The sequence below is a fragment of the Heliconius melpomene genome, chromosome 9, assembly GCF_056956725.1.
Source record: "Heliconius melpomene rosina isolate 202511_hmr_F chromosome 9, ASM5695672v1, whole genome shotgun sequence".
Lineage (NCBI taxonomy): Eukaryota > Metazoa > Arthropoda > Insecta > Lepidoptera > Nymphalidae > Heliconius > Heliconius melpomene.
In genome coordinates, this window is record NC_140397.1 from 7,046,345 (window position 1) to 7,073,405 (window position 27,061).

General features: G+C 30.6%; 1 protein-coding gene across 5 annotated transcripts in view; it reads left to right on the top strand.

Moving 5' to 3' along the window:
* Positions 1 to 15,048: 15,048 nt before the first annotated feature.
* Dys (Dystrophin) overlaps positions 15,049 to 27,061 on the top strand; it is a 455,408-nt gene continuing 443,395 nt past the window's right edge. Inside the window, exon 1 of one of the 5 annotated variants that reach the window (XM_085190316.1) lies at positions 15,049 to 15,219. In XM_085190316.1, the coding sequence (XP_085046442.1) occupies positions 15,108 to 15,219 (112 nt within the window). In that variant the 5' untranslated portion in view covers positions 15,049 to 15,107. Of the gene's footprint in view, positions 15,220 to 16,135; positions 16,439 to 27,061 lie in introns of those variants that run through there. The other 4 variants (XM_085190313.1, XM_085190314.1, XM_085190317.1 and 1 more) reach the window with 4 other exon arrangements.

A 27,061-nucleotide genomic window follows, 5' to 3' on the forward strand; every position in this document is an offset into this window, starting at 1 on the left:
TGAACTTTAACTTGAACCTATTCTCTTCTTAAGTATTCAGAATCATTAATAACCACATAGTTACTTTTATTTTATACATATTTGTTTAGCCAGCATATGGCTAGCTAGGCAATGGTAACTTAGTGTTAAGACACTCCGTTCCACGTTAATTCCGCTGAATTTTGTGAGGCATTGCGTGTTGAGTGACGGAACTCGTGTTGAGTTCCGTATATAAATATTACAATACCCCGAGTGGCACTAAACCCACTACCATCACGTTTACAGTGACAACCTTGTGCCACTGCGCCACGACGACATAAAAAAATATATTACCAAAATAAAATTCAAATACAGATTAAATATAATACAAATCTTAATACAAACTTAACAAAGTAAACATAACCAAGTTTATTAAGTTATTCTCAATAGTAGAGCAAGCAGTAGTTCGGCACCGGCACCGGCCGAGGATTCTCAAGGTGAACCGCGCTCGAAATAGCGATACAAGATAAAATAGGAGAAATAAAGCGAAGGGCATTAAACACGCTGCCGACGGGGAAAGCGCTCGTATTTTTGCTCGCTGCGTGCTTACTTGCACGCGATTTAGCGTGTTTGATGTTAATTTTTTCTATGTTTAATGTTTATTAATATTGTATGGGATATGCTTTCTTATGGTATGGTAGATGATGGGCAAAGACTTTCGAATTTACGAATTTTCTTATTAACTTTTGCATTAAATTTCACTCAAATACTAGTCATTTTATTAGAGAGATCGATATCAACTTGTTATTTTAATATCTTTTAAATTGTTATTCTCAACAAAATATAATCAGTGTAAAAAATACGTAAGGATTTGAATCCGGGACTTACGATGTCGCTTTAAATAACTAATTTAGGTAAACAAACATTTTAAAAATATCATATATGTATTACTTAATGATTTATTTTTAGTTAACTATGATAAATAAAGAAAAGTGCATTGATTAATTGAATTATAATTGAATTTTAATGCCTTTCAAAGGTTGATAATCGGGTTTGTGCACATAAAGGATCAAGTTTATTTGTACGTGTAATTTTTGTTTCTTTTTTTACCTTCACGCTGTATCCCGCCCATAGTAGGGTGAGCAGAGGGAACCTTGGAATCTAGTGATAAGACACTCTGTTCCTATTAAGACATTTTCGTTCTTTACTTTCCGTCGGATTCTGGAGGTATTGCGTGGAGTGGCGTCGTCACCGCCGCGCCGTGCTTTGTCTCGATACCGGAGCGAAGAAATAAAAACATTATTTTTTACTGGGGATCGAACCCACAACCGGTCGCGTTTACAGTCACACTTGGTAACCCTACGCCGCGACCGACCTCTATTCAATTAATGCTTAGTATAATAATAAAAATACATAAAATATTATAAAATATTACAAATGTAGACAGATACAATCGCATATTAATTTATGTCTTTAGCTACAACATCGATAAGCAAAGATAAGGATATCCCGTTATGTAAGCATACATACATTAATATAATTTAAGTTGCAACTAACGTGCGAAACAAATGGGCAAATATTATAATAAAAATATAATTGAAGCAAACAATGCCTCAGGAATTCGGCGGAATGTGCAGAACGGAAGTGTTTCAATGGGAACGGAGTGTCTTAACACTAGATTCCTGGATTTCCTGTGTGTGAAGCTAAAAAATACCTTTTGATATTTAAACATTAACGACGTCATAATAGTACTCGTAAATTTTATATTCAATCTGTCGAATTGAAATGAATAATGTAATTTTATCTATTTTTATTACAACTACTTCTTTTTAAATACGATGTGTTGTAAATATTTAAAACGAGCTTCAAAGTTCACCGATACGAATCGAGAATGTGCGAATTATTATAAATTAATACAAAATCGAATGTTGTAAACGTAAGGCTGCAGATGTCTGTGAACTTAGCAGAGCATTGTCCAGCAGATCAAAAAAAAAAGGAGTTCTCTTCGCATGCACCTGAGTTCTATAGTTCCTGATAGGTTTTATAAATAGTTCTGCCGTTTTTACCCCTGAAAAAGTTATGTAAAAAAATGATCTGCTAACTTCCCGTAGCAGATCATTTTTTTGCAAATAAAAATCGGGGCGAGATCTGCACTCATAGGGATGAATAAAATAGTTCCTGATAATTTTTAACAATAGTTCTGTTAATTTCACGAAGAAAAAAATTTTTAAAGAGAAAAAAAGAACGTTCGTTTCGAAAATAGTTCGAAAGGTAAAGTAATTTTGAAAATTAATAAAATGATACTCAGACGCGAGAACTCTTTATTTTACAATAAAATATAAGTAGTTCTACGATATTTAGCCTGAAAGAAAACCAGAACTCTGAAAAAACTGCCAGCAGAGCATAGTTTAATGTATGAAATATTGAAAAATGTCCATTTCAACTCTTCATATGTAAAAGTACTAAATAATTTATTTCTGAATGTGCTCAAACACGAGAACTCTTGTATTTCTAACAGAATATGAGTTACTCTATTATAAAAAGCCAATTACAAAACTAGAACTCCTGTAAAAATGCCAGCAGAGCATAGTTGAAAATTCGATTTGTTGAAAAATATCAAATTAACTTGTTGCGACGAAAAATATTTTTTAAAAATATGAATATCTTGCTCAGAAGCGAGAACTCTTCATTTTTCAACAGAATACAGGTAGTTCTACGATATTTAGCCTGAATGAAAACCAGAACTCTAAAAAAACTGCCAGCAGAGCATAGTTGATTGTATGAAATATTGAAAAATGTCCATTTCAACTCTTCATATGTAAAAGTACTAAATAATTTATTTCTGAATGTGCTCAAACACGAGAACTCTTGTATTTCTAACAGAATATGAGTTGTTATATTATAAAAAGCCAATTACAAAACTAGAACTCCTGTAAAAATGCCAGCAGAGCATAGTTGAAAATTCGATTTGTTGAAAAATATCAAATTAACTTGTTGCGACGAAAAATATTTTTTAAAAATATGAATATCTTGCTCAGAAGCGAGAACTCTTCATTTTTCAACAGAATACAGGTAGTTCTACGATATTTAGCCTAAAAGAAAACCAGAACTCTGAAAAAACTGCCAGCAGAGCATAGTTGATTGTATGAAATGTAGAAAAATGAAAATTTTAACTCTACATATGTTAAAGTACTAAATATTTTTTTTTGAAAGTGTTCAGACACGGGAACTCTTGGATTTCTAACAGAATATGAGTTATTCTATTATACAAAGTCAATTACAAAACTAGAACTCCTGTAAAAATGCCAGCAGAGCATAGTTGAAAATTCGATTTGTTGAAAAATATCAAATTAACTTGTTGCGAAAAAAAATATTTTTTAAAAATATGAATATCTTGCTCAGAAGCGAGAACTCTTCATTTTTCAACAGAATACAGGTAGTTCTACGATATTTAGCCTAAAAAAAAACCAGAACTCTGAAAAAACTGCCAGCAGAGCATAGTTGATTGTATGAAATATTGAAAAATGTCCATTTCAACTCTTCATATGTAAAAGTACTAAATAATTTATTTCTGAATGTGCTCAAACACGAAAACTCTTGTATTTCTAACAGAATATGAGTTGTTCTATTATAGAAAGCCAATTACAAAACTAGAACTCCTATAAAAATGCCAGCAGAGCATAGTAGAAAATTCGATTTGTTGAAAAATATCAAATTAACTTGTTGCGAAAAAAAATATTTTTTAAAAATATTAATATCTTGCTCAGAAGCGAGAACTCTTCATTTTTCAACAGAATACAGGTAGTTCTACGATATTTAGCCTAAAAAAAAACCAGAACTCTGAAAAAACTGCCAGCAGAGCATAGTTGATTGTATGAAATATTGAAAAATGTCCATTTCAACTCTTCATATGTAAAAGTACTAAATAATTTATTTCTGAATGTGCTCAAACACGAGAACTCTTGTATTTCTAACAGAATATGAGTTGTTATATTATAAAAAGCCAATTACAAAACTAGAACTCCTGTAAAAATGCCAGCAGAGCATAGTTGAAAATTCGATTTGTTGAAAAATATCAAATTAACTTGTTGCGACGAAAAATATTTTTTAAAAATATGAATATCTTGCTCAGAAGCGAGAACTCTTCATTTTTCAACAGAATACAGGTAGTTCTACGATATTTAGCCTAAAAGAAAACCAGAACTCTGAAAAAACTGCCAGCAGAGCATAGTTGATTGTATGAAATGTAGAAAAATGAAAATTTTAACTCTACATATGTTAAAGTACTAAATATTTTTTTTTGAAAGTGTTCAGACACGGGAACTCTTGGATTTCTAACAGAATATGAGTTATTCTATTATACAAAGTCAATTACAAAACTAGAACTCCTGTAAAAATGCCAGCAGAGCATAGTTGAAAATTCGATTTGTTGAAAAATATCAAATTAACTTGTTGCGAAAAAAAATATTTTTTAAAAATATTAATATCTTGCTCAGAAGCGAGAACTCTTCATTTTTCAACAGAATACAGGTAGTTCTACGATATTTAGCCTAAAAAAAAACCAGAACTCTGAAAAAACTGCCAGCAGAGCATAGTTGATTGTATGAAATATTGAAAAATGTCCATTTCAACTCTTCATATGTAAAAGTACTAAATAATTTATTTCTGAATGTGCTCAAACACGAGAACTCTTGTATTTCTAACAGAATATGAGTTGTTCTATTATAAAAAGCCAATTACAAAACTAGAACTCCTGTAAAAATGCCAGCAGAGCATAGTAGAAAATTCGATTTGTTGAAAAATATCAAATTAACTTGTTGTGACGAAAAATATTTTTTAAAAATATGAATATCTTGCTCAGAAGCGAGAACTCTTCATTTTTCAACAGAATACAGGTAGTTCTACGATATTTAGCCTGAATGAAAACCAGAACTCTGAAAAAACTGCCAGCAGAGCATAGTTGATTGTATGAAATATTGAAAAATATCCATTTCAACTCTACATATGTTAAAGTACTAAATATTTTTTTTTGAAAGTGTTCAGACACGGGAACTCTTGGATTTCTAACAGAATATGAGTAGTTCTATTATAAAAAGCTAATAACAAAACTAGAACTCCTGTAAAAATGCCAGCAGAGCATAGTTGAAAATTCGATTTGTTGAAAAATATCAAATTAACTTGTTGCGACGAAAAATATTTTTTAAAAATATGAATATCTTGCTCAGAAGCGAGAACTCTTCATTTTTCAACAGAATACAAGTAGTTCTACGATATTTAGCCTGAATGAAAACCAGAACTCTGAAAAAACTGCCAGCAGAGCATAGTTGATTGTATGAAATATTGAAAAATGTCCATTTCAACTCTTTATATGTAAAAGTACTAAATAATTTATTTCTGAATGTGCTCAAACACGAGAACTCTTGTATTTCTAACAGAATATGAGTTGTTCTATTATAAAAAGCCAATTACAAAACTAGAACTCCTGTAAAAATGCCAGCAGAGCATAGTAGAAAATTCGATTTGTTGAAAAATATCAAATTAACTTGTTGCGACGAAAAATATTTTTTAAAAATATGAATATCTTGCTCAGAAGCGAGAACTCTTCATTTTTCAACAGAATACAGGTAGTTCTACGATATTTAGCCTGAATGAAAACCAGAACTCTGAAAAAACTGCCAGCAGAGCATAGTTGATTGTATGAAATATTGAAAAATATCCATTTCAACTCTACATATGTTAAAGTACTAAATAATTTATTTCTGAATGTGCTCAAACACGAGAACTCTTGTATTTCTAACAGAATATGAGTTGTTATATTATAAAAAGCCAATTACAAAACTAGAACTCCTGTAAAAATGCCAGCAGAGCATAGTAGAAAATTCGATTTTTGAAAAATATCAAATTAACTTGTTGCGACGAAAAATATTTTTTAAAAATATTAATATCTTGCTCAGAAGCGAGAACTCTTCATTTTTCAACAGAATACAGGTAGTTCTACGATACTTAGCCTGAATGAAAACCAGAACTCTGAAAAAACTGCCAGCAGAGCATAGTTGAATGTATGAAATGTAGAAAAATGACAATTTTAACTCTACATATGTTAAAGTACTAAATATTTTTTTTTGAAAGTGTTCAGACACGGGAACTCTTGGATTTCTAACAGAGTATGAGTTATTCTATTATACAAAGTCAATTACAAAACTAGAACTCCTGTAAAAATGCCAGCAGAGCATAGTTGAAAATTCGATTTGTTGAAAAATATCAAATTAACTTGTTGCGACGAAAAATATTTTTTAAAAATATGAATATCTTGCTCAGAAGCGAGAACTCTTCATTTTTCAACAGAATACAGGTAGTTCTACGATATTTAGCCTGAATGAAAACCAGAACTCTGAAAAAACTGCCAGCAGAGCATAGTTGATTGTATGAAATATTGAAAAATGTCCATTTCAACTCTTCATATGTAAAAGTACTAAATAATTTATTTCTGAATGTGCTCAAACACGAGAACTCTTGTATTTCTAACAGAGTATGAGTTGTTATATTATAAAAAGCCAATTACAAAACTAGAACTCCTGTAAAAATGCCAGCAGAGCATAGTTGAAAATTCGATTTGTTGAAAAATATCAAATTAACTTGTTGCGACGAAAAATATTTTTTAAAAATATGAATATCTTGCTCAGAAGCGAGAACTTTTCATTTTTCAATAGAACATAAATAGTTTTACGATATTTAAGCTGGAAAAAAACCAGAACTCTGAAAAAACTGCCAGCAGAGCATAGTTGATTGTATGAAATGTAGAAAAATGACAATTTTAACTCTACATATGTTAAAGTACTAAATATTTTTTTTTGAAAGTGTTCAGACACGGGAACTCTTGGATTTCTAACAGAATATGAGTTATTCTATTATACAAAGTCAATTACAAAACTAGAACTCCTGTAAAAATGCCAGCAGAGCATAGTTGAAAATTCGATTTGTTGAAAAATATCTAATTAAATTGTTGCGAAAAAAAATATTTTTAAAAAATATGAATATCGTGCTCAGAAACGAAAACTCTTGATTTTTCAATAGAACATAAATAGTTTTACGATATTTAAGCTGGAAAAAAACCAGAACTCTGAAAAAACTGCCAGCAGAGCATAGTTGATTCTATAAAATATTGAAAAATGTCCATTTCAAATCTTCATATGTAAAAGTACTGAATAATTTTCTATTTTAATGTGCTCAGACTCGGGAACTCTTAGATTTCTACTAGAATATGAGTAGTTCTATTATAAAAAGCCAATTACAAAACTAGAACTCCTGTAAAAATGCCAGCAGAGCATAGTTGAAAATTCGATTTGTTGAAAAATATCAAATTAACATGTTGCGAAGAAAAATATTTTTTAAAAATATTAATATCTTGCTCAGAAAAGAGAACTCTTCATTTTTCAACAGAATATAAGTAGTTCTATGATATTTAGCCTAAAAAAAAACCAGAACTCTGAAAAAACTGCCAGCAGAGCATAGTTGATTGTATGAAACATTGAAAATTGTCCATTTCAACTCTTCATATGTAAAAGTACTGAATAATTTTCTATTTTAATGTGATCAGACTCGGGAACTCTTTAATTTCTAACAGAATATGAGTAGTTTAATTATAAAAAGCCAATTATAAAACTAGAACTCCTGTACAAATGCCAGCAGAGCATACCTGAATATTTAATTTGTCGAAAAATATCAAATTAATTTGTAGCGAAGAAAAATATTTTTTAAAAATATTAGGATCTTGCTCAGAAGCAAGAACTCTTCACTTTTCAATAGAATATAAGTAGTTCTATGATATTTAGTCTGAAAGAAAACCAGAACTCTAAAAAAACTGCCAGCAGAGCATAGTTGATTGTATGAAATATTGAAAAATGTCCATTTCAACTCTTCATATGTAAAAGTACTGAATAATTTTCTATTTTAATGTGATCAGACTCAGGAACTCCTTTATTTCTAACAAAATATGAGTAGTTCTATTATAAAAAGCCAAATACAAAACTAGAACTCCTGTAAAAATGCCAGCAGAGCATAGTTGAAAATTCGATTTGTTGAAAAATATAAATATAAATAAAGTACTAATTATTTTTTTCAGAGTTCTGTATTTGTTTTAGGCTCAGTATCATAGAACTAATTGTATTCTATTGAAAAATGAAGACTTCTCGCTTCTGAGCACGATTTTAATATTTTTAAAAAATATTTCTTCGTTTCAGATAAGAAATTTGATATTTTTCGACAAATTGAATATTCAGGTATGCTCTGCTGGCATTTTTACAGGAGTTCTGGTTTTGTAATTGGCTTTGTATATAAGAACTACTTATATTCTGTAAGAAATCCAAGAGTTCCCGTGTCTGAACACTTTTAAAAAAATATATATTTAATTCATTTACATATGTAGAGTTAAAATTGTAATTTTTCTACATTTCATACATTCAACTATGCTCTGCTGGCACTTTCTTCAAAGTTCTGGTTTTCTTTCAGGCTAAATATCATAGAACTACTTGTATTCTATTGAAAAATGAAGAGTTCTTGCTTCTGAGCAAGATATTAATATTTTTAAAAAATATTTTTCTTCGCAACATGTTAATTTGATATTTTTCAACAAATCGAATTTTCAACTATGCTCTGCTGGCATTTTTACAGGAGTTCTAGTTTTGTAATTGGCTTTTTATAATATAACAACTCATATTCTGTTAGAAATACAAGAGTTCCCGTGTCTGAACACTTTCAAAAAAAAATATTTAGTACTTTAACATATGTAGAGTTGAAATGGATATTTTTCAATATTTCATACAATCAACTATGCTCTGCTGGCAGTTTTTTCAGAGTTCTGGTTTTCATTCAGGCTAAATATCGTAGAACTACCTGTATTCTGTTGAAAAATGAAGAGTTCTCGCTTCTGAGCAAGATATTCATATTTTTAAAAAATATTTTTCGTCACAACAAGTTAATTTGATATTTTTCAACAAATCGAATTTTCTACTATGCTCTGCTGGCATTTTTACAGGAGTTCTAGTTTTGTAATTGGCTTTTTATAATAGAACAACTCATATTCTGTTAGAAATACAAGAGTTCTCGTGTTTGAGCACATTCAGAAATAAATTATTTAGTACTTTTACATATGAAGAGTTGAAATGGACATTTTTCAATATTTCATACAATCAACTATGCTCTGCTGGCAGTTTTTTCAGAGTTCTGGTTTTTTTTTAGGCTAAATATCGTAGAACTACCTGTATTCTGTTGAAAAATGAAGAGTTCTCGCTTCTGAGCAAGATATTAATATTTTTAAAAAATATTTTTTTTCGCAACAAGTTAATTTGATATTTTTCAACAAATCGAATTTTCAACTATGCTCTGCTGGCATTTTTACAGGAGTTCTAGTTTTGTAATTGACTTTGTATAATAGAATAACTCATATTCTGTTAGAAATCCAAGAGTTCCCGTGTCTGAACACTTTCAAAAAAAAATATTTAGTACTTTAACATATGTAGAGTTAAAATTTTCATTTTTCTACATTTCATACAATCAACTATACTCTGCTGGCAGTTTTTTCAGAGTTCTGGTTTTCTTTGAGGCTAAATATCGTAGAACTACCTGTATTCTGTTGAAAAATGAAGAGTTCTCGCTTCTGAGCAAGATATTCATATTTTTAAAAAATATTTTTCGTCGCAACAAGTTAATTTGATATTTTTCAACAAATCGAATTTTCAACTATGCTCTGCTGGCATTTTTACAGGAGTTCTAGTTTTGTAATTGGCTTTTTATAATATAACAACTCATATTCTGTTAGAAATACAAGAGTTCTCGTGTTTGAGCACATTCAGAAATAAATTATTTAGTACTTTAACATATGTAGAGTTGAAATGGATATTTTTCAATATTTCATACAATCAACTATGCTCTGCTGGCAGTTTTTTCAGAGTTCTGGTTTTCATTCAGGCTAAATATCGTAGAACTACCTGTATTCTGTTGAAAAATGAAGAGTTCTCGCTTCTGAGCAAGATATTCATATTTTTAAAAAATATTTTTCGTCGCAACAAGTTAATTTGATATTTTTCAACAAATCGAATTTTCTACTATGCTCTGCTGGCATTTTTACAGGAGTTCTAGTTTTGTAATTGGCTTTTTATAATAGAACAACTCATATTCTGTTAGAAATACAAGAGTTCTCGTGTTTGAGCACATTCAGAAATAAATTATTTAGTACTTTTACATATAAAGAGTTGAAATGGACATTTTTCAATATTTCATACAATCAACTATGCTCTGCTGGCAGTTTTTTCAGAGTTCTGGTTTTCTTTGAGGCTAAATATCGTAGAACTACCTGTATTCTGTTGAAAAATGAAGAGTTCTCGCTTCTGAGCAAGATATTAATATTTTTAAAAAATATTTTTCTTCGCAACATGTTAATTTGATATTTTTCAACAAATCGAATTTTCAACTATGCTCTGCTGGCATTTTTACAGGAGTTCTAGTTTTGTAATTGGCTTTTTATAATAGAACTACTCATATTCTAGTAGAAATCAAAGAGTTCCCGAGTCTGAGCACATTAAAATAGAAAATTATTCAGTACTTTTACATATGAAGATTTGAAATGGACATTTTTCAATATTTTATAGAATCAACTATGCTCTGCTGGCAGTTTTTTCAGAGTTCTGGTTTTTTTCCAGCTTAAATATCGTAAAACTATTTATGTTCTATTGAAAAATGAAGAGTTTTCGTTTCTGAGCACGATATTCATATTTTTTAAAAATATTTTTTTTCGCAACAATTTAATTAGATATTTTTCAACAAATCGAATTTTCAACTATGCTCTGCTGGCATTTTTACAGGAGTTCTAGTTTTGTAATTGGCTTTTTATAATAGAACTACTCATATTTTGTTAGAAATAAAGGAGTTCCTGAGTCTGATCACATTAAAATAGAAAATTATTCAGTACTTTTACATATGAAGAGTTGAAATGGACATTTTTCAATATTTCATACAATCAACTATGCTCTGCTGGCAGTTTTTTCAGAGTTCTGGTTTTCTTTCAGACTAAATATCATAGAACTACTTATATTCTATTGAAAAGTGAAGAGTTCTCGCTTCTGAGCAAGATCCTAATATTTTTAAAAAATATTTTTCTTCGCTACAAATTAATTTGATATTTTTCGACAAATTGAATATTCAGGTATACTCTGCTGGCATTTGTACAGGAGTTCTAGTTTTATAATTGGCTTTTTATAATTAAACTACTCATATTCTGTTAGAAATTAAAGAGTTCCCGAGTCTGATCACATTAAAATAGAAAATTATTCAGTACTTTTACATATGAAGAGTTGAAATGGACAATTTTCAATGTTTCATACAATCAACTATGCTCTGCTGGCAGTTTTTTCAGAGTTCTGGTTTTCATTCAGGCTAAATATCGTAGAACTACTTGTATTCTGTTGAAAAATGAAGAGTTCTCGCTTCTGAGCAAGATATTCATATTTTTAAAAAATATTTTTCGTCGCAACAAGTTAATTTGATATTTTTCAACAAATCGAATTTTCAACTATGCTCTGCTGGCATTTTTACAGGAGTTCTAGTTTTGTAATTGGCTTTTTATAATATAACAACTCATATTCTGTTAGAAATACAAGAGTTCCCGTGTCTGAACACTTTCAAAAAAAAATATTTAGTACTTTAACATATGTAGAGTTGAAATGGATATTTTTCAATATTTCATACAATCAACTATGCTCTGCTGGCAGTTTTTTCAGAGTTCTGGTTTTCATTCAGGCTAAATATCGTAGAACTACCTGTATTCTGTTGAAAAATGAAGAGTTCTCGCTTCTGAGCAAGATATTCATATTTTTAAAAAATATTTTTCGTCACAACAAGTTAATTTGATATTTTTCAACAAATCGAATTTTCTACTATGCTCTGCTGGCATTTTTACAGGAGTTCTAGTTTTGTAATTGGCTTTTTATAATAGAACAACTCATATTCTGTTAGAAATACAAGAGTTCTCGTGTTTGAGCACATTCAGAAATAAATTATTTAGTACTTTTACATATGAAGAGTTGAAATGGACATTTTTCAATATTTCATACAATCAACTATGCTCTGCTGGCAGTTTTTTCAGAGTTCTGGTTTTTTTTTAGGCTAAATATCGTAGAACTACCTGTATTCTGTTGAAAAATGAAGAGTTCTCGCTTCTGAGCAAGATATTAATATTTTTAAAAAATATTTTTTTTCGCAACAAGTTAATTTGATATTTTTCAACAAATCGAATTTTCAACTATGCTCTGCTGGCATTTTTACAGGAGTTCTAGTTTTGTAATTGACTTTGTATAATAGAATAACTCATATTCTGTTAGAAATCCAAGAGTTCCCGTGTCTGAACACTTTCAAAAAAAAATATTTAGTACTTTAACATATGTAGAGTTAAAATTTTCATTTTTCTACATTTCATACAATCAACTATACTCTGCTGGCAGTTTTTTCAGAGTTCTGGTTTTCTTTGAGGCTAAATATCGTAGAACTACCTGTATTCTGTTGAAAAATGAAGAGTTCTCGCTTCTGAGCAAGATATTCATATTTTTAAAAAATATTTTTCGTCGCAACAAGTTAATTTGATATTTTTCAACAAATCGAATTTTCAACTATGCTCTGCTGGCATTTTTACAGGAGTTCTAGTTTTGTAATTGGCTTTTTATAATATAACAACTCATATTCTGTTAGAAATACAAGAGTTCTCGTGTTTGAGCACATTCAGAAATAAATTATTTAGTACTTTAACATATGTAGAGTTGAAATGGATATTTTTCAATATTTCATACAATCAACTATGCTCTGCTGGCAGTTTTTTCAGAGTTCTGGTTTTCATTCAGGCTAAATATCGTAGAACTACCTGTATTCTGTTGAAAAATGAAGAGTTCTCGCTTCTGAGCAAGATATTCATATTTTTAAAAAATATTTTTCGTCGCAACAAGTTAATTTGATATTTTTCAACAAATCGAATTTTCTACTATGCTCTGCTGGCATTTTTACAGGAGTTCTAGTTTTGTAATTGGCTTTTTATAATAGAACAACTCATATTCTGTTAGAAATACAAGAGTTCTCGTGTTTGAGCACATTCAGAAATAAATTATTTAGTACTTTTACATATAAAGAGTTGAAATGGACATTTTTCAATATTTCATACAATCAACTATGCTCTGCTGGCAGTTTTTTCAGAGTTCTGGTTTTCATTCAGGCTAAATATCGTAGAACTACTTGTATTCTGTTGAAAAATGAAGAGTTCTCGCTTCTGAGCAAGATATTCATATTTTTAAAAAATATTTTTCGTCGCAACAAGTTAATTTGATATTTTTCAACAAATCGAATTTTCAACTATGCTCTGCTGGCATTTTTACAGGAGTTCTAGTTTTGTTATTAGCTTTTTATAATAGAACTACTCATATTCTGTTAGAAATCCAAGAGTTCCCGTGTCTGAACACTTTCAAAAAAAAATATTTAGTACTTTAACATATGTAGAGTTGAAATGGATATTTTTCAATATTTCATACAATCAACTATGCTCTGCTGGCAGTTTTTTCAGAGTTCTGGTTTTCATTCAGGCTAAATATCGTAGAACTACCTGTATTCTGTTGAAAAATGAAGAGTTCTCGCTTCTGAGCAAGATATTCATATTTTTAAAAAATATTTTTCGTCACAACAAGTTAATTTGATATTTTTCAACAAATCGAATTTTCTACTATGCTCTGCTGGCATTTTTACAGGAGTTCTAGTTTTGTAATTGGCTTTTTATAATAGAACAACTCATATTCTGTTAGAAATACAAGAGTTCTCGTGTTTGAGCACATTCAGAAATAAATTATTTAGTACTTTTACATATGAAGAGTTGAAATGGACATTTTTCAATATTTCATACAATCAACTATGCTCTGCTGGCAGTTTTTTCAGAGTTCTGGTTTTCTTTTAGGCTAAATATCGTAGAACTACCTGTATTATGTTGAAAAATGAAGAGTTCTCGCTTCTGAGCAAGATATTCATATTTTTAAAAAATATTTTTGCATCTCAACAAATTAATTTGATATTTTTCAACAAATTCAATCTTCAACTATGCTCTGCTGGCATTTTTACAGGAGTTCTAGTTTTGTAATTGGCTTTGTATAATAGAATAACTCATATTCTGTTAGAAATCCAAGAGTTCTCGTGTCTGAACTTTCAAAAAAAATATTTAGTACTTTTACATATGAAGACTTAAAATAGACATTTTTCAATATTTCATACATTAAACTATGCTCTGCTGGCAGTTTTTTCAGAGTTCTGGTTTTCTTTCAGGCTAAATATCGTAGAACTACTTATATTTTATTGTAAAATAAAGAGTTCTCGCGTCTGAGTATCATTTTATTAATTTTAAAAATTACTTTACCTTTCGAACTATTTTCGAAACGAACGTTCTTTTTTTCTGTTTAAAAATTTTTTTCTTCGTGAAATTAACAGAACTATTGTTAAAAATTATCAGGAACTATTTTATTCATCCCTATGAGTGCAGATCTCGCCCCGATTTTTATTTGCAAAAAAATGATCTGCTACGGGAAGTTAGCAGATCATTTTTTTACATAACTTTTTCAGGGGTAAAAACGGCAGAACTATTTATAAAACCTATCAGGAACTATAGAACTCAGGTGCATGCGAAGAGAACTCCATTTTTTTTTTGATCTGCTGGACAATGCTCTGCTAAGTTCACAGACATAGGCTGCAGTCCAATAACCTAACAATATTGAAACTTAACTAATTTTCATCAATAAATTAAATAATCATTTTATTTGTAAAACGTTTTTTTTTTCTTATTAAGTATAAAAATTATAATATAAATGAATGTTCATGTTTTATTAATATTACAAGTATTATCATAAAACTTTACTTAATATACATAATCGTACATTTAGCTTAATTTATTCTACAATAATTAAAAAAATATATAATTTATTATTACATTTTACGAATATAAACATATAAACACTTAATACGTAATATTAAATTATTTTTATAGTGTTTAAAATAAGTGTAACGACATCTAGTAAACAAAATGGCTACCAAGTGAAATGAACTTAAGTGTATGTGATGTGTGATATAACAACAAGATGGCACTACCGTCGCCGCTGCGCACGCGCCAGCTCACGTGGATAGTGGAAATAGGAGATGCACCGCCTTACAGAACCGGGCCTTATGAATTGCATTTAAATCATAGTAAAAGTAAGTATGGTTATTTTTAATTTTATTTCGAAACTAAATACATATAGTTTAAGGTTGTTTTAATTATATTTTTTTTATTTCAAATATAATTTATTTTCTTGCTTTACTTAGATGTAACTTAGAGTTAGTAGCCACTACTCTTTTAAATAGTGGAAACTTTACATAGTAACAGAGATTTGTTAAGCCGGAAAAATGTAATCATTTCATATTATTTAATTCAATATTTATACTATTAAAATAAAATAATTACTTATATTTTATAAATAAAATTCCTTCCAGATAATACAATTACTGCAACAAATATTCAAAATAAACACTCTATAAACATTTTTTAAAACATAGCAGTATAGTTAAACGAATAATTTTAAAATACAATACTTGTTATATGAAGAGTATAATATAAGAATCTTAAACGATTGTGCGTGTAGATATTACTTATTATATTCAATTGCCTGCACATGACCAAAGCTTAATGACAAGTTCATTAGCCTCTTGTACAAAAATAAAGTAATTTATATTCCATATAAGTTCATAAACACAATCTTTGACCCCAACTAGTTCTGAAAACTGTGGAAAAACTTATTTCAAATTACAATTAAAGATTTATACATTTATAAAATTTACCATAATAATATATACTTAATACAAACTAGAATGATTACAAAAACTTGAATTATGAAAATTAGGTGTTTACCTCATTTTATTTAATAATTGTATTATTACCCAGAAAATCACACTGTTTCTTTATGTAATAAAAAAACAACACAGTAATTTCTACAAATTCTAATTGGAAAATTAACTATATTTGACAGCGTAATATCTGTTCTGTGACTCAATGTATATACAATTTATTATCTGTGGCACGCCGCACGTCGAGCGCGCCGCTGTCCGCTGCCTCTTGTCAACTTGTTTGAAGTTGTTTGTAGTTTGGTCTCGCTACTGCCCGTGATAATGGTCTACGCGTTTTTTTCACACTTTTTAACACAACTTGCACGTAAAAGTTGAAAAAGTGTCGCAAATAAATAATTAAGTGCCGCCATTTCATGCGGATAAAGTTTGTGAAAAGTTTTGTGGTGTTTACAAAGTTCGAACAAAGTTTATAAGTTGGGAGTGGTGTGTTTGTCATGTCTAAGAAAGTTGTTATCATCACATAAACTTGATTGAAAACAGATCATCTCACTGAGATAATAGCGGAGGAAAATGGAGCCGAGTTCTGTAGGTATGTACTTGAGGTGGTTTTCTTCTGGCGCCAGGCTACTTAAGTCAACCGATTAGTTAAGTAAGACCTTGACTGCAGTGAATCGAGCTATGATGCAATTTATTATACAGCCTTAAAATTACGTAGTACATTTTTTTAGTTTCGTTTATATTTGAGTAATATAGTGGAATATTATCTTATCGGACGCTATGTCCACATATGTGATAAAGTTGCAAAGTTTTCTCATAATTTTATAGCTTGTAGATTATCCAATATATGTAGTTATTTAGGTTCGATATTCTTTCAGTGATAGTAAGAATTCAGGTCACAATTTTATTTATTAAATTATCTTTAAAGCTAAATTGTTTATTTTTCAATATTTAAGACATTAAATTTATTTTTTCTATATTAAACAATATTTATAACAATTATAGTTTTAATACACAATATATATTTTTATTATGATTTTATTTTAACTTTGTTATAATAATAAATTAACTTATTATAATATAAGGAATGTAACATAAAAAAAAATTGTGAAGTCAATGACCTTTACTAATCGTTTATAATTAATTATTTTAGTGTGTTGTTACTTGATTATAATTAAAACTTGCCTTACGTAAATCAGAAGTTTTAAAATTTAGCCGTATGATATTTTTAAATAATAGGCATTAATTTTATAATAATTACTTACTTGTATATTTCAACAAAGATTGATTAAATAAAATATGCATATTTTTTAGCTTTATGGTGTATCACAAATATAGCTTTATAGCAGATTGGAACTAGTGTTATGACACTAATCTCCACATTCTCCTAGTTTTAGATGACTTAGTACAACACTTTGTCTTCTTACTAGAGCAATGAAATGAAAATAATTTATTCTCCTGAGTGGGAATCAAACCTACAATCAGCTTTATGACAATCAGATATTAGGCCAGGTTGCCTTTGTAACATAGGCATACAAATTATATTATGCTTTTCAGCATTAAGCCCGCCTTTTGTGCCTGTATATTTTTTTATATTGTGTGCAATAAAGAATTTATAAATAAATAAACAAGTAAAACAACAAATTACATTTCATAATAAGATAAATAATAATAAATACTAAATTGGCTGTAACAGTTGTGGGTTCCTTTCTCTTGCTCGGAGAAATGAAATTTTCAATATTCTCATTTTGTGGCTCTGGTAACAAGATAAAGAGTGGTACTGATTTTAAACTAAAAGTCATGGTGCTAATAGAAATAGTTCAAGGAGAATAGATAAATAACGTACTATCTTTAATCTTCTAAGTTTAAACCATCTTGAAAGAATTTAAATCACAAATAATTCCATTATAGTTTCCATAAATTTCAGTTACACAACATGGATGCTATTTAAGAATATTTTATTTATTATAATAGATAAATAAAAAATTTGCAAAATAGAATAATTATATTTATTCTTAAAACATAGGCATATTAAAATTAATAGTAACAAAGGTTGCAATTTGTAATGTAAAAAGAATATTTTTGTGCAATAATTAAAGCTATTTTGTACATTTCACCTGTTAGTGATAAATTCAATTTATTTGTGGAAAATACAATACTAGCATGTTTCATGAATACGGCATTGAACTTTGACTCCCTAAAAATATGGAATAAGTAATGAGTCACTGCGGACTTTAAAAGTGATTTTTTAATTCAATATAAGCTATTTTTAAATAAAATTTTTAAGAGGTCATTGTAGAGCAATTGCATAGCGTTTACACAGTAAACACCAAGGGTGTGGGTTCTATTATCACTTGAAGGGACAAATTACTTTCAGACCATGCATGGCCTTGACTTGACACGCAATGTCTCGAAAATTGGACAGTACATAGAAAAGAATTGTACCACTAACAGCATGAACCTAAAATATATATATAACCATATTAACAATCTTATAATTAAACGTTAGAATATGAGGTTATAAATCATAACCCTCCTTTTCCCTTCGCTGTAGTCGGGTAAAAACTAGTCAAAATCAAATTGAAAGTGAAACACAACTCCTAGCTAACATTACATAATGTCTAAACAAGGTAGCACCACATATGTAACTTTACTATGCACAGCCAACTTGATCCACTGAAAGCTGACTCCTAAGATTTCGTGTTGCTTTCTTTATCAGAACTGGGGCGTGACGCATCGCTGGTGCTTGCGTTTTATCTTGTTCTTGGTGAATTCTTTTAGTGTTATCGTTTAATATAAGTTTTATAGTTGCTATATTTAGTTTTGTTGTTAAGTATTTTTTTTCCGAATGAAATAACGTGCTTTGTTATATATAAAAGTTAATTTTTGCTTCACGCTGTATCCTATGTTAAGACTCTCTGTTCCCAATAAGACACTTCTGTTCCTCAATTTTCACCGAATTCTTGAGGCATTGCGTGTTGAGTGTCGAAACACCTAAAAAATTTTAAAAGGCTTTAAAATTTTCTATGGTTATTGTGTTTCGATTGCGCCGGTTGAACACAACTTTAAAAAGATGATCATTAAGTGTAATAGTTAATGATTCAATTATTAAGGGCCTAGCTTTATTAATTGAGTCATGGCGTCAATCTATGTTTTTACAAATAACGTATAGACCGTAGGTTAAGTAAGACCGATAGTTTTTGTGCTCAACTGGCACGTTCGAAATTCTATAATTAAAGGACTAATCTGAGGGCCGATAGTTTCGTTTGTATTTCCCTAAGTAAGTTCAAAATGAAGAGAGAAGAGAATGTTAAAATATGTCTTGTACGTATTAGGATAGGAGGGAATGCGCACATTGAGTTCTTCTTGATTTTTTTACGGGAACGGAGAAAAACTTCGATGTTCCGTTTTACGTCCTTAAGTCCAAGCAAGCAAAGTTACGGGCGATGATTAGTGCAATATAAAACGTAAATTATCGTATAAGAAAAGTATTTAAAATATTAAAACTAGTAAAAAATATAAATTATACTTATTTTTGTTTAAAATCTCATACAATTACAAAAACCAACAAGAAACAAACGTCGCCGATAAGCGCGAACTTGTGACACTCAGTTTGTATGTGTGTGTGTGTGTGTGTGTGTGTCCAATTACTAGAGTGATGTCATGACACTAATACTTCCCACCAATTCGTAGTTGATGACTATTTAACACTAGCTTTACTTAACTATTAAATGTCGTTAAAACTTGCTCAATTAAACTGATGTTTGATGACAGAAGATGTTTTTATTGGTGGTTTTTTTTTAGTATCCCGCATATAGCAGGGTGGGTATAGGAAACCTAGTGTTAAGACACTCCGTTTCCAACTTTCTGTAAAATTTTTGGCAGAAATCAAGGCCGCGCTTTGCGTTGTTTCTTGAGCGACCATGAAAATATGAGTGAAGTATAATTAATTCCTTTGAGTGGGAGACGAACCTACATCCGTCGCTTACAGTAATATGCTTGTGCCACTGCGCCACAAGCTTACCCAGGTTTCGCTAGATGTAGAATGTTGTGGGGGTTCGATCTCTTCGTAGGATATGCAGAGTCAGTTTAGAGGAGGTAAAAAAGTATGAAGGATGTGTGATTGGTATGAGAGGCAGGGCTAGGTAGACCTTCAAAAACACAGTATCTATGATACCAATGGTGATGATGAGAAAGGTTACGTAGAAAACATGAACATCTTTAGCTAAAGCAATGTATATTTTAATAGAAAATAGGTACATGTGTTATGTAACTTTTAATGTATTACTTGTAGTTTTGAAACAAAAATCCATCGCCGGATATAAATATTTTGACAGGCGCTATTGATGCGCTGTTAGCTTACTTTATAGTATCATCTTTTATTCTTTAAAGTTTGAACGCTACTAACGTACATGTATCGTATAATAATTATATTTACAAAAGTTTCATAGATTAATAATATTTTTTTGCCTGTGCACATAAAATACTTCCATGTCAAGCTCTGTCCCTCACACAGATTAAGCAAGAGGAACCTAGTGTTAAAACACTCCGTTTTCCATTTTCCGCCGAACTTCGGGGCGAAGATAAAAAATATTCCATTGGGAATCGAACCTGTCACGTTTACACACACACACACTGTCTCTGCTCCACGACTGGTTTCTATGAGTATTATCTTACATAGTATAGTTGAACAAGAAGTTATAAATATAACGTTATTTAATTTTATTCTATTATACATCAATGAAAAAAATATTTTATTAATCTATAGCATTCCTGTGGTCTCACAAGGGATAAAAATGTACTTAATTAAACTTCCACTTTTTCCACGTAATTAACTAATTGGCTTCTTTTCACCCCAAAAGTTGTTTGGAAAGAGACGACTTTGTATTAGGTATTTAATCATGCGTGCGACCGCATTTTGTGTACATCCCTTATAAGTCTTTCTTTTTCTTAGTTTCTTTCTTATTTTATACAAATTAAGATATATTCAAAATCTTTAGACTGAATACATATAAATATAATTAAATTGAATATAGCTTAAACGATTCCTTATATATTATATGACCCTCGTCTTTTATTTAAGTCTTGTTCTAATGTTTTTGATTCGCAATTACACAATTATCTATAAGTCTTACTACTAAAAGTAGTCAGTACATGAAGATAACAAAACAATAAAACAATATTACTCAGAAACTAATACAAAAGAGAAAATGAATTTCCGTTTACCTAACACACTTAAAGCTCAATGTATGTATGTATGTATGTATGTGTGAACTTAAAGTAAACATATTCAGATGTTTCGTAAAGAACGTACCTACCGTATTCACGACGTGCTTCCATCCTGTAGTGTAACTGTTTCCCTATGTCAGATATGACACACGCTTCCGTGTCCAGTGGTTATGGTGTACGGGTAGTGCAGGTTCAAATTTGTTGTTACGTTTCTCGTCTGCTATTCATTGTTTGCTATTCGTTTGCTATTCATTGTTCATATGGTTGTTTAAATATGACACAAAGACTAATATAAACATATTTTTATTTAAAAGTGATGTTTATATTAAGGACATTACAAATGTAGATTGCGGTGGAATAAAAATTAAAAACATTGATTATTTCTTAGCAAAAACAGTTGTTACTATTCTATTAAAATTTGGCTGGTATAGCATTAATTTAAACTAATCTACCTATATGTCGTACATAGTTAGACACTCCGTTCCCATTAAGACACACCCGTTCCCCACTTTCCCTGTATTTTGGAGGCATTTCGTGTCGAGTAGTTAATTAACTTGATTTTTCAATAAAAAAATTATAATATAAACTCGCTTTCCAATTTTAGATCAGATACTTTGAATTTTCGTTAACATTAAAAAAACTTTTATGTTACTTCATAAGCTCCGTTAGAATAAGATATAGGTTAAATATTTTATAATTTCACACAATTTTACCTTTTTTGTAATAATTACTAACAATTATTACGAATTTGGTGTCCAACAAGTATAAAGCTATCTTTATATTAATAAACTTTCACATACTGGAATGACCGACCTCTCGTTCATGTCTCTATATGACAGTTGCCCTTTCCTTAAAAATGTTTTTATGGCTATGTATGGAAAAGTCGTATTGTTTGTTAATGTTAGAGTTTTTAACTGTTAACAGATTTCTTACTATTTGTTTATTGTTCTTGAGATTTTTAACTATATAGGCCTATTATATTATTTTAAAAAAAATGTTTGTTGTTTCTTATTTATTATTTTTTGTGTGATTATAAACCCGATGGGTTGTAGGTTCGATTCCCACACGAGGAAATGATATATTTATTATTTTCCTCGCTCTGGTCACGAGGCAAACACGTAGAGTCTTTAAAATTCGGTGGAAATTGGGGTAAGGAGGAGTGTCTTAACACTAGGTTCCCCGCGTCTCTCTGCCTATCCTAAAAAAAAAAATATTATTAATGTATTGTATGTATGTCACGTAAATCATCTTCAATTTATTCAACTTAAATAAATAAAAACCAACAATAAGCTATAAATAAGTATGAGAAAATTCTCCACCATCACATACATGTACATTACGCAATGGCCGCCGTCGATTAGTGGCGCTTGATTGACGAACGATTTAACGGGATTACTGGACAGATGAGTTTACGCGTTATTCCGTTAGAAGTTGCGTAACGAGTGTCCACAAAATCAGTGTTGCCAGTAGCAGGTAGCCAAAAAGTTACATTTTTACCTAAAAATTTTTTATTTTTCTGGTGTCGAGGCAAAGCACGGCGTTGAGTTCTGCCACTCAACACGCAGTACTTACAGAATTTGGCGGAAAGTTAGATACGAAAGGGTCTCGACGGAGACGGAGTTCTTAACTCTTTTCCACTAGGTTCCCAGGTTCCCCCTACATACCATGCTATGTGCGGGATACAGCGTGAATCTATCCTTGTAGAATTTGAACCCGCAGTCTTTACAGTTACAGTATTTTACTATTCTAGCCACGAATGCACTTTGAATGCATATATTAATATATTCAGCTGGAATCACTGACATAGGTGCAAATTCTTAGAAGATTAATTAATCTGCATAAATCCTTGCATAATTATGCATTATTTTATGATCGACGACAGTCTTACATGAATATCGAAGGCATGTCGCCATATTGCTGACAGACTTCGAACAATGTAATAAGAAGTACTTATAGACTAATGGTTATATGTGATGATGACAATTTTTTTTAGTCTAAGGAATATAATTATGAATTACGAATTACGACTTAATTTTTTGGCAGTATTTTCATATTTTGTATAATATATGGAACTAGCAACCCACTCACGGCTTCGCCTGCTTGAAGTACTAAATTTTTTATTGGTTAATCTTAATTCGCTAGTGTCGTATTCTATTAATGATATCATTTTAAATACAAATTACAATATCTATACATTGTGAAGTATATCAATTTACGATCAATTAAATAAAACAGTTTTTTTATTAAATTTTCGTCGAGGAAATTACTTTATATTCTTTTGTTTTAATTTAAGTATGACGGCTTAAATAAAATACTAATTGTTGAACGGACGGACGGCGGTACTGAACGCCGCGCTTTGCCTCGTTACCACGGCGAGGTAATCAAAATATTCAATATTTTATTCCCGCGAGTGGGAATCGGAATATTGTAAATAAAAAAAATTATCATCAATCCTCTGCCTTACTTCTTCTAATATAAGTTGTTCCAAGTAAATGGGGGCAACCAGATACCCATATACAGACATGCGTGTTTTTGTTATTAGAGAAATCATGAGCTTAGCGCACGGCAGCGGCGCGGAATGCCCGTCTCACGCGTGACCACAATATGATCAATCTATATGAAGAAATTATTATATTAATTAAATTAATATATTTTATAGTTTCTTTTTGTATTGTCAATGTTTTATTATTATTATAGTTTCATTTCTTATAAATATTTCTCTGTAATAAATATTTTCTTTTATCTGTAGTTGGGAACGAAAGTTTTTAACGGAGATGGAATATCTTAACTCCCAGGTACCATATACCTACCCTGCTACGTGCAGGATACAGCGTGAAGCTAAATATATATATATATGAATTTAAAATCGAGACTTGCCACACAATAGGCAAGAATTTATTAATTTAAACGAGCTTCTATGGCTTTTACTTTCCATCAAAGATCGCCTACACGACCGCCTCGGTCGACTCACCATGATATTCAGAATTCTTTAAGTGAACATTGATCTTATCTTATTAACTTGTCTTGGGACTTGTGAATGAACAAATTTTGAATGTTTGAATGACATTGAATGATTTGGAAATGGATGTTAGAAGTTATAGTTGGTTTATTGAAAAAGAAATTACTATTTTTAAGTATTATAACTAAATTTATATTTAAATAAGTAGCTACGGGCGTAGTCGTAAGAATTTTGAGAAATTCTCTTTTAGTTCTCCCCTACGAGTACTTCTCGAAGTCCCTAGTCTACCTATATATATCAGATTTTAACTTTTAGTTTAGCAGTTTCGCCTGTTTTGTCTACGAGTCGATAATTAACGGAAGAATTTTATAATAGAAATAAATAAGCTATAATATAATAGCTTGACGTATTCTGTATGCTAATTATATTTTATATTTCCATTTACCAATTGTTTTTTTAAGAATTGTCAATTTAATTATGACTTGTTAAGTAAGTGTGTTAACAAAAAATAACCTTCAGTACTATCTTGTTACCATGATTTGGTGCTTTTTGTAATTGAACTCAGTTTTTTTTGCTTCATACCGTACACCACTCATCGCAGGGTAGATAGAGAGCACCTAGGAAGAGTGTTCTTCGTTCCCCATTAAGACATTTCAGTTTTCCACTTTTCGCCAAATCCTTGAGGCGTTGCTTGGAGAGCGGAGGAACTCTATGGCGCGCTTTGCCTAGTTACCACACTCAGGAAATGAAATATTTCATGCCCCCGAGTGAGAATCGAACTCACATCCGTCGCATTTATAGTCGCAGGTTGGTGCCACTACGGCCTATAAACATTGTACAGACTATAGGCTATTATAACCTTTCTTTCCTTAATCTTAATCTTTTTCTTTTCAATGACAAATAATTTATTATTTAAGATGTAATTTCAGTATTTTTAATAGTTTTATTATGCGTATCTCAATCCTTTTATAATATATGAACTAGATAAAATATGGAAATATAACGTTGAATCATATGGCAATAACCTAGATCGGTGTTATTAAGACAAATTATCACTTACACTGTGAGCGAAACAAACTGTGAGCGAATAGTATTTGAATAATTTAATCGGTTACGCTAGAACTTGAATTATAAATAGCTAGAAATGTTTTTAAATTTGTAAATAAACTAAAAACAGCTTCACGCATATATCCTGCACACAGCGACAGGGGGAACCTAGTGTTAACTCAACACGTAATGCCACCAGAATTCGGCGGAAAGTGGAGAACGGAGTGTCTTAACTCTAGATGCTCTCTGCCTACCCTGCTATGTGCGGGATACAGCGTGAAACTGATAAAATAATATTAAGTGTTTAGAATAGTTCAATTCAGTACAGTCGGTGAGGTCGACTTCAAGGCTGAGTAAAGGTGGCCTGGTGGCCGGTGGAGCGCATCATACATACAGCCGCTATAGTACCTTTTGCAACATTAACAACAATTACTGCTTAAAAGCTTACTTAAAAGCCTTTTTAACTTTTATGAGTATAAAAAAGCTTGTTTCGAAACATTACATTTATGGTTAATTTATATGAAGTTAAAAGGAAAAAACACATATTTTGATTCTCGCATCTCTGTTCTCCATTTGTCCAAATTTCGAGACATAGCGTGTTGACTGGGTGACAACGCTGCTCTCAGTCTTTTTCAGAGCGAAGGAATATAAATAACTCATTCCTACCGAGTGGTAATCGAACCCACAACCGTCATTAGAATGAAAGGCTGTGCTGCTGCTCCGACAAATACTTGTGTGAACGAATAATACATGTCTTATTTCGATACTAAGTCTTAGATACCATAATTAGTTAAGAAATATTTTATTTCTCAATATTTGATATATTGTCTCATATGATATCAGTTTAACCAAGGCCGTAACTATAACGACCGTTCAAGCGTATCTTGCGGGACCTGCATGGGTAGAAGCGTTTTTTAATAAATACTCGTATGGAAGTAACCTAGTGTCAAGACACTCCGTTCACAACTTTCCGCCGTTTGAGGTATTGTGTTGAGTGGCGGAACACAACGCCGAGATCATTCAATTTATTATCTAAAATAAAAAAACAAATCACCTAAATAAAAGATAGCAACGATGAACTGCATACTTTTTTCTTTTTTCCTTTCTTTTGGAAAACGTTTACCTTGATTTTAGAAATATAACGAAGCCTTCTATCTGTTGGCCATCATGGCGCAGTCCCATTGACTATCAAGACTTAAGAGTATTTCCATTCTATTTCTTTCTATAATTTTCAGTGCTCTCTCCCTCACATGAGGGACGAATCGAGGAGTTCAAATAAGTAATGCTAAAATAGTTGCTATAATATGTTCTCCACAATTCTTCCACCATTCAGCCTATTTACATTTAAAATGGCACACAATTGTCAAGCCTGACAGCTTATTGGCATATTCGTCCGAGGTTAACCAAGTCCAGGCACAGGGTGCGGTGTTGATCGCTGGAGCGTGTCTAACGGGACCCGCATGTCTGATATCAGTTTGCGATGTACGCCCGTGCGTGTCAGTGAGAGTGCACAGTAATTTGCATTTTATACGTGATGAGTAAAAGTGGCTTGGCGGTGTTTTACTTTGTGTTTTGCCATTGTTTTTTTTTTAGTTTTTGAGGTTTTTGGGTGGGGTGTTGTGAATTTTAATTCGTAGTTGATAGTAATGTTTTACGAGGAATTGTAGGAGGAGTAGGAATTGTTGGAATTTCTGTTTGTATGTTATTAAAGTTATTTTCATTGTAATAAATACAAAAGAAGTTAGCATTTACAGAATAGAAAATAAATAATAATAATAATAACAACACCATAATTAATTTGCTTCTTTCTGTATATTATCGATTTCATTTTAAATGTGGTATAGGTAGAACCTATTTTTTCATTTGTCGGTCGAACGAACTAGAAAATAAACAAAAATGTCAATATATTAAATGTCATAAGCAGGAACCAAATTCTTATGTATTCGATATAAAATTGCATTACGATAATAGTTAAATACT